This window comes from Plecotus auritus, assembly GCF_963455305.1.
Source record: "Plecotus auritus genome assembly, chromosome: 1".
NCBI classification, from domain to species: Eukaryota; Metazoa; Chordata; class Mammalia; order Chiroptera; family Vespertilionidae; genus Plecotus; species Plecotus auritus.
The window spans coordinates 216,926,119-216,943,188 of record NC_137770.1 but is presented as its reverse complement, the minus strand read 5'-3'; the positions used below and the strand labels follow the sequence as shown (position 1 = coordinate 216,943,188).

Below are 17,070 nucleotides of genomic sequence, written 5' to 3'. Positions count from 1 at the left end.
CTAAATCTCTGCAACTGACGAAGCATATCACCTGCATAAACTGAAATGATGCTTCAAAATCTTCTACAGGATACATTTTCACTCGGAAAAATTTCATTCCCATTATTAAGCTGATGACACTCTGAACCACATGTGGACTTTGTTCCTTCAGTCGCAGTTCTTTTAATTCTGTCATAAACTTCTTCCTCACAGCCTGAAACCTTTAATACACACAGAAACATAATTTCATTTGTTAAAAACATTAATTTCCTACATCATCTCCTTTCTCTGCCCTCATCAAAATTACCGGAAAAGCATACATAGGAAGACAAAAATTTTTGTTATTCTAAATTTCCTGTTCATTTATTTTAACATCAGAAGTTTCTTAAAGAGGAATAACTGGATTTTTTAATTCCTCTATCATCATGGATATAGCACCATGACCATTTACTAATTAATAACCATAATAAAAATAAGATCAAATAACTCACCCATAAAACTTCCCCGTAAATATCAGAGAGCCAATTTTTAAGGCTCCTTCTTATAAAGTCTGCTATTTGAGTTGTAAGGAGAGTGTACTGGAGATTACAAATTCATTCAGAGGTAAACCAACTGATTGTGACTATAAACTGTCACTTAAAACTCCTATCTCACTACAACACAGAAAAACTGAACAAGAGTGGGAGGACACAGGGCTCACAATCTGCATGAGCTAAAGAATCAAAACACGTTCAAAATCTGAGCATCATCGTGATGTCACATGGCCACAATTGTTAAGGTTACCAAATTTTTCTTTGCTTACACTGGAAAAAGATATCTAGTAGCTTATTAATCAATGATACTTCATTTTCCTCCTCCATATATTAGAAAACAACCAAAGATTTTACTATTAATTCTATTTTCATAGAATTTAGTTTCACTTTTTATTCCTAAGCTGCTCTGTTCCTCAGAGGATTTTTAAGTAGCACCCATACTTGAATTTCACAACGTGTTTTCATTTTAGGTTTTTTCCCCATAAATATCTGAATTCAGGAAGCCAGAAATTGCCAGGAATAGTCATGACATTACCTTATTTCCTACTTTTAACAATTCTATAAGAAGCATTTTTTTAAATCTTCTCTTTAGAACTCTTTACAGAGCTAATAATTACTCTTAATACTTTCCAGTTGAGTGCTTGGGGGAAACCAGTTCCTGAAAATTGAAATGCAAAATGAAGTATACTTTTCCAATGGTCACTGACTACAGTAAGGAAAAAAAAAAAAATATATATACACACACACACACACACACACACACATATATTAATGAAATATGGACACATGATAGAAAGTATAGCATCTATTTCTATTTGACTCTTGGAGAATACAATACCATTTTCCATTCAAATATTCTTTTACGTTTTATAAAAAATATATAGAAAGTGAATAAATACCTTACCATTGTAATAAGATGAGAATCCAAGGGTTGGGGTTTTTTAAAATTAAATTTCTCACAATAATTGTTAATCGCTACTATCAAAGGAAATGCATAGGCAAGATTTTAATACACCTCCAGCCCTTTCCTTTCTCCCCTCCCTTTCTCGCCCTACTGGTCCCCCCACTCAACTGTTAGTACGACCGCCTAACCCCTACTGTGGCTCCATGCACCCTTTCTTCCATGCTCATCATGTGTGTGGGTGGAAACACCTCACCACTGCTCTATGTGCCGATGAGGGTAAGCACCATTTCACTGGCCATTTGGATTTATAATCTTTACCATCCTAGAATTAACTTAGCGGTGATGCAAGTTCTCCTGGATCCAACTTGCTAATGTATTACTTAGAATTTCTAACCTGTATTCCTGACAGAAATTCATTTAGATAAGTATTTAAAAATCATAACTACTATGCCATAAAATAAACACACCATTGCTTGTGTCCATGTTTTTGTGCCTATAATTCCTGAGACAGGGATTCATTACTGATTAAATATAGGTGACATATTAAGATATTGTCTATGTCCAAATCACATAAAACACTCAAACTATGTTCTAAGTTCTATAGCATTGGTTATGCAAGGGTGCCTGATGTGTTACAAAGGATAAAAAATATGCCAAATGAAATACATTACTTAATATTAAAATCTAAACTATTAAATATTAACAATACTTGCCTTCTGAGAATTTAGCAAAGTTTTTATATAATGATTTCAGAACCAAAGACTCTTTAAATGATATCCACAAAAATCTGAATTGATATTTTTTACTTAGAGAAAACAAAATACTAAAGACAAACAGCTTTTTAGTGTTTACTATAATGATGGCTCAAGACAGCTCGATGAGTGTAACTCCTGACAAATAACACTTTTCATAAAATAATCTGGTATCTTTTACCTTTCCTTTTAGGTATCCCTTTTACCTATTCAAAATTCTGTTTAGTATTAAAACAAATAAGGTGATTAGAATGAAGAGATTGCATATCTTAGAAATAAAAGCACGCAACTGCAAAGTATTAAAAGTAATTATTAGCTCTGTAAAGAGTTCTAAAGGGAAGATTTAAAAAAAAAATGCTCCTTATAGAATTGTTAAAAGTAGGAAATAAGGTAATGTCCTGACTATTCCTGGCAATTTCTGACTTCCTGAATTCAAATATTTATGGGGGAAAAAACTAAAATGAAAACACGTTGTGAAATTCAAGTATGGGTGCTACTTAAAAATCCTCTGAGGAACAGAGCAGCTTAGTAATAAAAGGTGAAACTGAATTCTATAAAAATACAGTAGGTTTAAAACTGTCAGTTTCTACTATCTTAGTAATGAAGCATTCCAAAACAAAAAGCAAATCGAAATCAGTGAAACTTACTTTGATTGGGTAAGAACCCCTATCACCTCTGCATATAAATCTGCAATAATATGCACATTCCCAGTGTTGGTTCCCGAATACCTGAAATAACACGAGAACAAATGTATTATTTATTAAATTTTTTCTACAAACTCTGAGTAAATCTAAAAATTTCTTATTATTGTAGAATTTTTTTCTGAAAATTCACTTATAGGATAATAAAATCCACACAATTTTTTTCCTATCTCTAGATTTTAATTTGCCGTGACATTTTGCCTTCTAATTTTTATAAATCCAATCGGTTTTTAGAATTATTTTTACAAACATCATTTCTATATGTATGTAGTGTGGATTCAAAAAAAATAATTGCTTTGAATGCTAAAAACAAATGATCGATGGGCATTCAAAGTATGTTTAAGCATTATAAACCCACATAGAAAAGCAACAATCCCGAGTTAGTATTTTACTTACCCTTCCTTATGTTTAAAGTGCTTGAAAGCCAAGTTTAGAACTTCATGAACTAAGGGATCAGGCACAGGATGAACAGGGATCTAGCACAAAAAAGATCAAGTCAGTAAGAGCTAAATAGGTTAGAAGTCTTTTCTGTGTGGTCTTATTTCAACAAATTAAATCAACAGTCAATTTTAATTTTCATGATATGATCTATTACTAATCTGTCAATCTTCCTTTTTCCTAAAAATATTATTTTTTTCTCTAATTTAGTTGAATATCTAATTTCACAAACTGTAAACTTACGATTATTAGCTTCAAAATCACAAATCATTGAACAATGGACTATGGTGGGGGAAAGCTATTGTTGTTACTACAATTGTTACTGTCAGAAAGTTACAAACACATTTCCCGTGTGTAACTCTGCAACACCTATAGATCAGCAACCTTTGATGGAGCCAGCACCACACTTCAGATAGCCTGATTTCCTATCATAACAGTATTCAAGAAGGACAACAACTTTTCCAACAATTTTAACCTACTAGTATTTATGGCTTTATTAATATTAGAAATTTGTCATTTAAATGTGTTTTGTTTAGTTTTTTAAAAACTACATGTTAGTTCCTAATCTGTAAAACAAATAAAATATTTAAAATCTCTGCCCCTTCTCCCAAATATAAACACTATTAAAAACTTGGTATATAGCCTTCCACGCTTTTTCTACTAACACACACACACACACACATTTTTACTTAACAGAACAATGCATCTTTCCATGTCAGTACTTAGAAGTTCCTCCTTGTATTTTTTAACAGCCATAAAATATTCAGTATATGTAATTTATTTAATGAGCTCTCTATTAATGAACATTTCAGCCCAGCATTTCTATAGTCAATATATATGTTTTACAATAAACATCTTGTGCATTCAACGTTATAGATTTGTATAGTTCCACGGGAAAGAGTTCAAAAAAAGCTGGGTCAAAGATTATACAAGTCACCACGGACAGACTCTAGTTCTATTCATGTGTGGCTCTGTTTCTGAGCTCTCTATCAATTTAATGTGTCTGTGCTAAAATCAAGCTGTCTTATTATTGGAGCTTACTTATTTCATAAGTTTGGATGTACTGTACTACAAGCCTCACCCTCCATCTTTTTCAGAGATACTTTGACCATGCCTGGCCTATTGTTCTTCCACATTCAATTTACAGTCATCTTTTCAATTTCCACAATAACTATAAGATTATTGGAATTGCAATGAACCTTTCGATCAATTTGGAGATAACTGTATTCTTACACATTTACATGGAATATCTTTCCATCTCTTTAAAGACTTTCAGCAGTTTTACAACTTAGTGTTTTTGTCCTCTGTTATACTTGGTCCTAAGAGAACAATCATATGAAGAGATGCTTGATTTCATTAGTAATAGGAGGGGGAAAATGCACAAGGTATCATTTTATACCTATTCGATGGGGAAAAATATTGAGTCTGACAAAGCCAAATAGTAGAGATAATGTAAATCAATGAGGTTTCATGTACATTGCCGGTGGAAGTTTAAATCAATTATTTACGCAGCGTGCAATCTACTGAAGAGGATCAATGTTTGCCACTACGAAATAGGGCAGGTTGGCATAAGGATTATTTTGAGCTGAAGGCAACTCAAAAAATTGTATCATGCTGAGCAGATGCAGGAAAAGCCCTCTATTCTCCCTCTCCCTGGTTAAAAGCAGTCCCTTCCCCTTTCCAATACCAAGGAGAGTAGAAGAACCATTACCACTGGAAACAGAAAGTTGGCACTGAGAAGGGTCTGCACAAACAAACCTTACTAACTAGCCCTTATCTACCATTGGTTTCCCCCATATATTTACCTTCCCACAACTCACCACCCCAACAGCCAAACCCTTTTCCTTTGTCCTGTCACTTCTCCACAATGTATTTTGCTTTTTGATAAAGTAATTTTTCAAGTCTAACCCTTCTTTGACTCTTGACTTCTTTTCTATGAAGGCCTTTTCTCCTGTTAATCTGCCACTTATCAGCTGAATTTGTAGGGCCCCAGGTACTAAACCTCAGAGGATGGTGCCTCATCACACTAGCAATTACATGTTTAAGAAAACAATGATGAGAGCCTCTGGCTGGAGAGGCCTTGCCAACACCTTGATTTCAGACTCTGGCCTCCAGAACCATGAGAGAATAAATTTCTGTTTTCTTAGCCACCAAATTTGTAATAATTTATTACTACAACATCAGGGAACCAATACATGACCTCATAGAGTACTACAATGAGACCAATAGTACTGCCAACATTGTAGGTTTGCTATGAAGATTAAATGAATTCAATGAGTTGCTATTCATAAAGCACTTGGCAAGGTGTTTGTTACCTAGTAAGCACTATTGAAGTGCTTAGTGAATTTTTACAAAAAGGAACTGAGGTCAATGGTTGATGATGACATTTCTTTTCTAGATCATGATTGGTGGGCTGGACACCATAATATTGGAGTCTCTGTTAGATTACAGAATTGAAAACATAATCATAATGTGGTGAGAAAAGGTTGAGAAGAGTGGACTCTACAAAGATTCTTTCGGGACCAAATGTTTAATAAAAAGAACCCTTCAATTTTCAAAAAAAAAAAAAAAGGGGGGGGGGGCAACAATGATGTATAACTATACACTTCATGGATGAATCTTAGTAACATAATGTTGAGTGGGGAAAAAAGTCCCAGAAGACAATAAACAATGATATAATTTTTTAGAAAGTCCAAAAACAATAAAACTTTAATATATTATCCAAACATGTATCAAAACATTTTTTAAAGTTAAGGAAATATCTATACTAATAAAAGGGTAATATGCTAATTAACCAGACATCCTCTGGACATCCATCCGGATGTCCTTCCAGACCAAACCATGGTGGCGGCGGCCGAGGCAGAGGCAGTTAGGGGTGATCAGACCGGCAGGGGAGAGCAGTTAGGGGCGACCAGGATGGCAGGGGAGGACAATTAGGGGCAACCGGGCCGGCAGGGGAGGGCAGTTAGGGGCAACCGGGCTGGCAGGGGAGGGTAGTTAGGGGTGATCAGGCTGGCAGGGGAGCAGTTAGGGCAATCAGGCCGGCAGACAGAGGTGGTTAGGGGCGATCAGGCCAGCAGGGGAACAGTTAGGGGCGATCAGGCTAGCAGGCAGAGGTGGTTAGGGGCGATCAGGCCAGCAGGGGAACAGTTAGGGGCAATCAGGCTGGCAGGCAGAGGTGGTTAGGGGTGATCAGGCAGAGAGGTTAGGGACAATCAGGCAGGCAAGTAGAGTGGTTAGGGGCGATGAGGCAGGCAGGCAGGTGAGCGGTTAGGAGCCAGCGGTCCCGAATTGCAAGAGGGATGTCTGACTGCCAGCGCAGGATCGGGCCTAAACCGGCAGTCAGACATCCCCCAAGGAGTCCCAGACTGGAAAGGGTGCAGGCCAGGCTGAGGGACGCCCCCCCCCCCCCCCAACCAGTGCACGAAATTTGTGCACCGGGCCTCTAATATTAACATAAAAATCAGTTACTGAAAAGGGAATAGCCAAGGAGTGAACTAGGAGAGAGTCATATAATTAGGCTTTACATTGTAGATAACAGTCTAGTTCTCAGAGGGACCGTTATGTTGTAAACAAACAAACATGAACAGCCATGCAGAGAGCAATGACAACAGTGTGTCTTTAACCAGGATTACAATTTATCCAATTCTGTGGGCCTGGGTCCAATTAAAACAAAACACATAGGAATTCTACACTTCATTTGCTGAAAATTTTTAACAGATTCCAGAACACCTCAGCAATAGGATGAAATTGTAATTGAATATTAAATATAACCAAGAAAGCAAAAAACTAGACTGGGGAAAAAAATAGTAAAGAATTCTAATTACTCAGAGATGGTCAAAATGCTTCTTGAGGGCTTGAAAGAGAACTATTTAAAATGAAGACAATGCATTCCTTACACAGGTAAACCAGGAGTCTATTCGGAGGGGATTAAACTTGGTCCTGAATAATGACCAGGAACTAATTCTAAACTAATAAATATGAGAGAGACATTAGATAAAAGTAATCACACAAACAGTAATAAGGGACAAGAATTCTAACACGTATTCACTTCCCTTTATTCATCTCAATGAGCAGGTGACTAAATTCTAACATTGAGAACACTGACACAACTTCTAAACTGCTGTCCCAAGCAGAGGGAGGCATGGTAATGGACACGGCTTTCAAAGGCTCCTGGTGAACCTTCACTCCCGGATGGACGGCTATCCTAGACCCTCGTCGTGGATAAGTGGCTCAGTGCTTATTGTGGACCAGAGGAGGTTGAGAAAATGCATTTGTCTCATTTCCTAAAAACTGCGACTGTCCCAAGGGCCTGTACCTGGAATCCAACAGGAAGAAAATGCATGATGAGGGAGATGCTCATACTGCCCTATCCCAAAATCACATAGGGATTAAGGGAGGGAGCAGCTGAAATCCAAACTCTACCTTCCTAGGTCTCAGAGAACCTTTTAAAAGTAACCTGATGGCCTGGGGAGTGGGAGTGGGTGGGGAGGGGTTGATGGGGAAAAAGGAGACATATGTAATACTATCAACAATAAATAAATAAATAAATAAATAAATAAATAAAGTAACCTGATGATACAGGAAAGACATGAACTTTTCATTCATTGCTTCGTGGAAGCTGAGATATTTAAGTCCCATGTTAACAATGGAGCAAAAACTGAATTTATTCTGCATGACAAACTTCAAGGACTCAGAGCCTTTGGAAGAACAGTCTTATTGACCTTGGGCCCACATAGGTAAACTGAAGTGTTAACCCCAGGACTTCTCTAGCATTACAGATACTTAACTAGGATTCTATGATTGACTGGTTATAAGAAGCTTTTCAACCTTTAATAGGAAAGCATTATGAAAGTATAACAATCAATAACTTGGTACCCTGAGAACCCCTTTTTAGGACCACACAATCTATCTCAGATTAAGAACTAAAAAACAGTATCCCCAAAGTGCTCCCTCAAATCCACACTAAGCTGTTCAGTTTATTACAGATAAACTATAACCCAACCATTAAACAATAAATAAAAACATTTTCTTCATTGGAATGATAAAAGCAGAGAAAGACCATGGATATTGGGTTAGTCCAGTGGTCGGCAAACTGCGGCTAATTTCAATCGTACTGTTGATATTTGGCTCTGTTGACTAATGAGTTTGCCGACCACTGGGTTAGTCTAATCCAGTGGTCGGCAAACTCATTAGTCAACAGAGCCAAATATCAACAGTACAACGATTGAAATTTCTTTTGAGAGCCAAATTTTTTAAACTTAAACTTCTTCTAACGCCACTTCTTCAAAATAGACTTGCCCAGGCCGTGCTATTTTGTGGAAGAGCCACACTCAAGGGGCCAAAGAGCCGCATGTGGCTCGCGAGCCGCGGTTTGCCGACCACTGGTCTAATCAAACCAAGATTTCTCTTTCACTAGTTATGTATTCTCACAGAGGTTTCCACTCCCTCACCTGTAAATTGCAGATAACAGAGTAGAACCCTATACTTACTAGCCCTGAGAGAATGCAAAATCTGGTGTATCACAACTGGAGACTGATTCTTGTCCTCTCACCTTTCCCAACCTTCTCTAAAAGGGACCAGGCCAAAATTCTTACCTCCTGGGAATGTAGGGGAGACGAAGGAACTACTAGTAGATATTGAGGACAAGGCCTAGTAGGGGAAAAAAATGGCAAGAAACCAGAGCCTATCAGGGAAGCAGGGAGACAGATGTGTTCTCCAGCCTCGTCTTCCCTGGAATGGCTAACAAAAGAAGTTACAGGGCTCACGGCTGTGGTCCTCTGTGGAGCCCCAGTCAGTCCTGGGATGGCCCCACGGGCAATGAGGACAGAGCAGACATTACCACTAGGTGACGGGCTATGTTTGGATCAAGTGCCTGACTCTCAGAACTTACTCCAGAATCGACAGCACTAATCAACAGGCTGGCCCAAGACATTTCCCTGACCGTGCAATAATGCAACACTGCCTTTTACATGACTTAACTTTTGTGCCCCACTCACTGCACTGTTACGGTTTTATACACTGATTTCTTCACAGTGGTGTGTGGTGTGCTCTCAGCCAGAGATACAAAACACAAGGGGACTTAAACCTGTAATTCCTCCTGAACAGTCTTTATTTGCTCCAGTGATGTGCTAAGTCTAACAATGGCAGCTGGGGACACGACTTAGCCACATTGCATGTTCTTTATTACTGCCCTACTACTGCCACCATCAATCCTTTGTATGCGTCTTTGTGCCAGGTTAGATTGTTTATAATATTTACTACAATCGCCTTACAAGGTGGATATCTGTCCCCTATTTTACAGGTGAGGGAACTGAAGTTCTGAAGTTGGTGTGTACTTCTTTAGAATATACTGTGGGCCCAGTTTGATATACAAAAAAATGCTTTTAATAAGTGAAAAAAAAATAAGAGGAAAACTGCTAGTTTTTTTTCATATTAGAAGAGAAACAGAAGTGAGAGAAGAAATATATCTTTAATTTGGTGGGGAGCACAATCACTAAAAATTTTACATGAAGAATGAACATTATCAGACTGCACATAAATTTCTGAACTACCTATTTCTCCCCTTATTTTCAATAGTAAAAAAAAACCACAAAAAAACCCACCCCAAATGAATAATATTCCCATCTTTAATGTCAAGAACTTTTCAAACCTTTTCATTTGCATGACTTTAGAAGCAGCTCTAATTCTACTTGAGCATTCAAGAAGCATACATCCTACAGAATACCCAAGTTTTATTCCAAGGCCATCCCCACCACCACCTCCCAAAATTTAATGTTCTTACCACATGAGGAAAGTGAAAAACAACAAAACTAGGTTAAGATATGTATGCTGGGGCATCAATGAGACTCATTCATTAACTAAGAGACCAGCTCTCAACATAAAGGAGAATAAATTCATGCTTCTGCAAAATTACGAATGACCCCATAACCTCTAGAGCTGCTTATCAACACCTAAAATGGTACTGTGAAATCTGAAAATACTGAAGGACTACTCCACCTTCTGATAATTCTCAATAGCACTGATAAAACTAAGCCAGGAACTTGAAATGACTCACAAACCTGGTTTCCCAATCTTCTTGTTTGTTTCAATGAATAAATACATCTGACTAAAATTCAACATAAAAAAGAAAATTGCTTCAAACTTGCTAAATGCTATATTGCTGTTTAATCATACTTTCATTGTGGATTTGAAAGCCCCTGTACTAACACAGTAACATTTGTAGTCAGCCCTGACCCCAAAATTATTCCTCTGACTCTTTTAGAAAAATGTAATTACTTATCTATATCTTGAGTTCATTTTGTTCCCACAGTGAATTGAATCACACTAATTTCATCACATTTAGCTAACTTAATTCTTCATCTAACTTGTTATGATTAAAACTTTAATTCTACAAGGTGCTGGTTATTCACCTAATTTCACATCTCCGATTTTACCAACAATTTATTTTTATTATTAAAGGGAGAAAATTTGGAGTAAAAAAGTGAACTGGGTTTATAATCTTCAGTAAGTCACTACAACTAAGAACATTTCTTCACCTATAAAATGAAAATAGCAGATAACATTTATTGGGCACTTTCAATGTCCCAGAAATTATTGTATTTAATTCTCATGATTCTAAAAAAAAACAAAAAAACGGTAAATATCATCCCTCCTTTAAAGAGGAGAAGGAGTTTGTGGGTAATAACTTGCCAAGTTACACAGCAAGTAAATGACACTGCTGGGAAAAAAACACCTGCCATGACTATCTCCCGGAACTCATTACAATGACCAGCTGATGCGAAGGACACAGAGTCTTCATGCATTATGAAGAGTTCTAAATATGTGTGATTATCACTGAAGACATGACAGATTACTCAAGAAACAAATAATTTCCAATATTTACTCCTCCTTAAGACCGAACCACCCATGTAGCAATACTTCAATGTTCCCGGGACTGTCTAAATCACATTTTAATACGTGTATTTTATGTGGGACAAAGTAAAAGTCTTATTAAATCCAAGATCTAGTACATTGATTGTTCTCTGGATCTATTAAGCCCTACATCAGTTTGACAGTGAAGAAAATTGGGTTAGTTTGTCATGAGATTTCAGAAAGTTGTATTGATTTTTACTTCATTTTCTGTTTTTTAAGAAGCTAAAAAGATGCTATTTACTAGGAAAGAAAAAAAAAACCCACCTCTATAAGATCTTAAATACAGTGTATCTATATTCTTAGTGATGTATTTTACCCTTTGATGGGTGCATTTGAATGAAAGTATGGGGATAATGGTAAAAGAGAGACATGGGTAAGTGAAAAGGGAACAATAGGTTGAAAGAATATAGTGACATAACCAAAAGCAAAGATTAGCTGCCAGAGCCACTGTATTTCCCTTTCTCATATTCTGAGTCCATGTGAACCAAGGACCGGAAAGGATTTTGTGGAAGGAACTGGAAAACTGAGCCCACTGAAAAAAAGTGCTTATGTTATAGACCCTAACTTTTCTTCTAGCAGAAGAGCTATCCGGGTTATTGTGGAGAAGGAGATGGAGGAGAAAGAGGATGAAAATGATGAGGAGGGAAAAAGACAAAGAAAGAAGGCGAAGAGGAGAAAGACAATTCCAGGGGGGTTGTCTCTGTGTTGTTCTGAAGCCAGTGCAATCAGGGAGGGCTTGTAGATGAGGCAAGAGACTGATTGCCGAGCAGGAGAACGTCATGGGAGACAAGGGAGACAAGGCACAAGGAGACGACCAGTCCTGAATGTCAGTGCAGGGAGCATGCGATCTGTACTGCTGGAAGGAGAAACCTACACAGTTTAACTAAGCGAAGAAGTGCAGATGCTGTTACCAAACCACTTAAATGCGATACATTAGCACACGGGAGACGCTAGGGATCAACCACAAGGAGCCCCAGGAAAGCCCACTCGTGGTGTGTGGCCAGGGCTCCTCTTCTCCCTAGTCACCTCAGGGTCTTACGATCCCAGCTCAACTGGGAGGTCACAGAAAGGAAATCTGGCTTGTCAGCACAACTTCTGGAAGAAATTTCTATCCCACGTTCACTAAAAACCTTTAGGATGGGTACAAATTAAAGTGATTTTACCTGTGACTAACTCATTTATTCATTTTACAGATTTTAAATTATTTTATTTGCAGATTTCAGATATTCTCTGAGGAGCTCCTTATCAACATCTAAAATGGTACTGTGGGTTATGGGGTCATTCGTAATTTTGCAGAAGTATGAATTTATTCTCCTCTATGTTGAGAGCTGGTCTCAGATTTCAGATTATTATTCAATGTCTTTTCACAGACATTATAATAAAACAAAGGCAAAGTATAAATGATTACATAATTCAATTATTTTTATATTGGCTATGTCAAAAAAATAGACTATCAATTAATTTTTATATCCTTCATTTCCGGTTTGTTGTCACATATCTTCTATTCAATTTTACATAACATAGAAAACTCTCTGTCCAAACATGTAATATGCAAAATATAATTTTTCTTTTAGATTTCCTAAATTTTTCCAAAACACTACAATGTGCATGGCTGGAAATATATGGATCATCTTTGCCAACTCAGTCTTAACCTTGTCAAATCATCCCCATCCCTCAACTATTACTGCACAATTATTACATGTTGAAATGCAGGCTTGAGGGCTTAGAAAAAGAAATTCTTTGAAAGCGGAAGTAAAAAAAGATTGAAGTAGGTGAATGACAGGCATACTATATTTTCTGCTAACAGCCCATTTGTAACACAAATTTCTATTCAGCTCCATTTTGCTAACAGGATTTCATGTCTTAGATGGCATACAAATGTAAAAGGGACAGAGCTACAGGTACAGGAAAGCCTCAGGCAAATGAAACAGGTATAATTAAATTATAGGAATGCAGTCTATGTGGGCCAGAATTTTAGACAATACATCCTAAATAAGGTAACTGAAATATGAAGGCAAAATAAGAAAAACAGACTTTGCAGAAATAACAGCACTTACCTGCTTTAGAACTTCAACTAAAACTAAACAAAAAATGAAATCTACTGCTAAGTCTCTCCTTTCAAGAAGATAATCTCTTTCACGTTGCTGGTCATCCCTGAAACAAGAAGCCCAAGTTAAGACTGCATTAAGAATATAAATTTTAAAATAGGTATTGGCTACTAGTTCAAATTATTCACTGAGTTCCCATTATAGATGGTGTTCTACAGCAATTGTACAAGTTTTCCTAGTAACTCACTGTATATATTACATGTTCTTATTTCCTCTCTTTTGTACATTAGGAATTTATACACACATTTCACTATTATATCTGTCAGAAATTAAACCTAATCTAAAAAATTAGGAAGAACAGTATTTCAAATTTCATTTAGAAAATGTAACATTGTTTCATATTTGATTAGTATATTTTTATTAAGCACTGAAACCAAAAAAATAACTCTTCTGAAGACATTACAGTGCCAGGTAACTTTCTCACAAATCTAAGGTGAAAAATCACCAAGTGGCACCTACTGAAGTCCATTTCTAAACCATGGGCCATCACCTGAACTCAGACGGATGTTTTACTAAAAGCCAAATCTCCCTAGGAAATTTGAAAAAGGAGAAGACATGTTCTAGGACTTGAGCAACAAAAAGGGTGTCATGGTAAATAACACGGGTTTTGACAGTTTTCCTGAATCACCACCATTGCTTCCCTTCACACACCATGTGAACGGGACCTTCCTTGAACATTTTCTTAATTTCTTCTATGATTATTAAAGCTCCTCACAACTACTGAAATGGCACTCCCGGAATCTGGCTTAGCATCTAGTACCAGTGATGAGCACTGTATGGCTGCACCGGCTTTACCTGGGACCATCCCCTGGTTTACAGGTTAAGCTTGGACTATCCTCTCCCCTGACGACCATCTCATAACAAAAAGAAACCATGTTTTTGCTTAGAAGCCAAATAACAACAAACTTCAGTTGATAACACTATCACCCCCTTCATTGGAAGTGCTTCGATCCCAGAACAGTGGAAAATGAGCCACTTACCCCTTAGATTTTGTGCTAGATCGAGGCCTATACTCATAAGATTCATCTTCAGTTCCATTCTGGCGTCTGTACCAGTCAAACAAGGTGCGAAGTAAGGAAGGGAGACAGTGCTCTGCTACTGAGCTCATAGAGCTTATCAACTGAAAACACAAGACATTGCCAGAAGATAAAATACCACATCAAAGAACCATGCTAGCAACTATTAGCAATCACTTAAAAATAATTAGCACTTCTAGAGTAAACATAGTAGAATAAACAGAGCAACGGAATGCAAGAAATATGTTTAAAAAAAGAAAAAAAGAGCTGGGGGTATAGCCAAGTAGTAAATGGGGCTAAGTTTCTCCCACTATCAAACTTCACCCATTCTGTTTAGCTCAGAGGCTTTCTACCTTCTCCCTGCCTCCACATGCTCCTCACATGATCATCAATAACATCCCTGATTAAACACATGGGTACCTCTAAGAGAACTGTAATGCATAACATGTGAGGAAAATCAACACATTGACTTCCTTCCCCTGGCCAGTTCCTCTCTCCTCATGTGAACAAAAGGTTCTAAAATATTGCCACTAGGATAGATAAACAGATGGAGAAACAACGAAGACTACAGTATATTATGTTAGAAGTACGGAAAAGCTCAAATTTTCTCTGTACTGCTATGATACAGAACAGGATTATAATTAAATAATCAATTTGTGATACAAATAAACGTATTAAAAATGTGTTGTACACAAGCTTTTATAGCTTAGAATATATAGATGGACAGCAAAAAGATAATGTAGTAAGATGAACAACTGCTACCAACTTGAGGCATATCTAAAACTACCTGTATTGTAGGTGAATATCAGATCCATTTCATGAATGACGGCAGCTTGCCTGTAGTGAGGTGAGAGGTACACCAGCTACCATCAGCACTCCCTAAAGCAGGGGTGGGCAAACTTTTTGACTCGAGGGCCACAATGGGTTCTTAAACTGGACCGGAGGGCCGGAACAAAAGCATGGATGGAGTGTTTGTGTGAACTAATATAAATTCAAAGTAAAGGAGCGGAGGGGAGAGCAAGAGAACCGGATAGAACAGCCGGATCCGGCCCGCGGGCCGTAGTTTGCCCACGGCTGCCCTAAAGTCACCTCATCTTGAGCAGCCCAAGAAAAACACTCTCTCTTTGTAAGAAATTCTGTATCTGACTCAACTCATTGCTCATAAAATTAATATTCTTAAATCAGCATACAGTACAACATTTTTCACTTTGTTTTTCTTAACTAAAAAACAGGAATACTCAAGGTCTCATTCAGTTCTAGGACTATAGGAAGTATAAGTTAATGAAGATAACATGATAACTCTAGTAATGAAGATTTAGATTTTCCTAATATTTTATATTCTTCATCTAACTTCAGAATGTACTTCAGCCAGGAAAATAGAAAAAAAAATGCAATGGCTGATTTGATTATATAGGCTGTTCTCTTTTTCAATATCTCTGCCTTCCTTTAATCGTGGTTCTATTTATAAATTACCATAATTTGACAGGTAAATAGTGTCTAATATAGGGAATTAAAGTAAAATATGATTCTAATTTTAATTAACTATTTTTTAATTTATATTTTATTAACAATGAACCGTCTCTGTTAAAAGGGGGATACGGTTCACTGTTAATAAAGAAGGAACGATAAAACACCATCTGCTACTGTAAATGTTTATTAAAACAGTTTAAAGCACACACAACTTTTTATTGTGAAAAAAATCAAGCTATGATGCATGATCATGTATAGTTTTGTTAATCAATTACATAAGAAAATATATGGAAATTTTCCTTAAAACCTTGTTTAATAGAATTTCTAATTCTGATTTTATATTCATTCATTCATCATTAGTGATATGAATTTAAGCTATAAATAATATAAATACTTTTAAAGTAATCCTATCTAATAAAGAGGTAATATGCAAATTGACCATCACTCCAGCACATAATATGGCCACCCCCATGTGGTTAAAGATGGCCATCTTGTGTGTTGGACAAGATGGCCGCCACAAGATGGCCAGCAGGGGAGGGCAGTTGTGGGCGATCAGGCCTGCAGCGGAGGACAGTTAGGGGCAATCGGGCTGGCAGGGGAGGGCAGTTGGTGTTGACCAGGCCTTCAGGGGAGGGCAGTTGGGAGAGACAAGGCCTACAGGGGAGGGCAGTTTGGGGAGACCAGACCTGCAGGGGAGGGCAGTTGGGGGCACCAGGCCGGCAGGGGAGGGCAGTTAGGGGCAACGGGGCTGGCAAGGAAGGACAGTTAGGGGCGATGGGGCTGGCAAGGGAGAGCAGTTAGGGGTGACCAGGTCTGCAGGGGAGGACAGTTAGGGGTGACCAGGCTGGCAGGGGAGGACAGTTAGGGTGATCAGGCCGGCAGGGGAGGACAGTTAGGGGTGACCAGGCTGGCAGGGGAGGGCAGTTGGGGTGATCAGGCCGGCAGGGGAGGGCAGTTAGGGCCAATTGATCCAGCAGGGGAGCAGTAGGTGTCGATCAGGCTGGCAGGGGAGTGATTAGGGGGTGATCAGGCTGGAAGGCAGAAGCGGTTGGGAGCCAGCAATCCTGGATTGTGAGAGGGGTCCCATAGGGGGTCCCATATTGCAGAGGGTACAGGCTGGGCTGAGGGACACCTCCCACCCCCTGTGCACGAATTTCATGCACTGGGCCTCTAGTCTATTAATAATCCTATCTAATAAAAGAGTAATATGCAAATTGACCATCACTCCAACAAACAAGATGGCTTCCCCCATGTG

At 38.0% G+C, this 17,070-nt stretch overlaps 1 protein-coding gene across 5 annotated transcripts in view; it reads right to left on the bottom strand.

The window, feature by feature from the left end:
• The window catches only part of FRYL (FRY like transcription coactivator), a 262,703-nt gene that overhangs the window by 117,241 nt on the left and 128,392 nt on the right, over positions 1 to 17,070 (bottom strand). For all 5 annotated transcript variants that reach the window (XM_080646343.1, XM_080646344.1, XM_080646340.1 and 2 more), the window contains 5 exons: positions 14,310 to 14,449; positions 13,279 to 13,375; positions 3,266 to 3,345; positions 2,816 to 2,896; positions 32 to 200 (listed from right to left, as the gene is read on the bottom strand). In XM_080646343.1, coding sequence (XP_080502469.1) covers positions 32 to 200; positions 2,816 to 2,896; positions 3,266 to 3,345; positions 13,279 to 13,375; positions 14,310 to 14,449 — 567 coding nt within the window. The remainder of the gene's footprint in view (positions 1 to 31; positions 201 to 2,815; positions 2,897 to 3,265; positions 3,346 to 13,278; positions 13,376 to 14,309; positions 14,450 to 17,070) is intronic.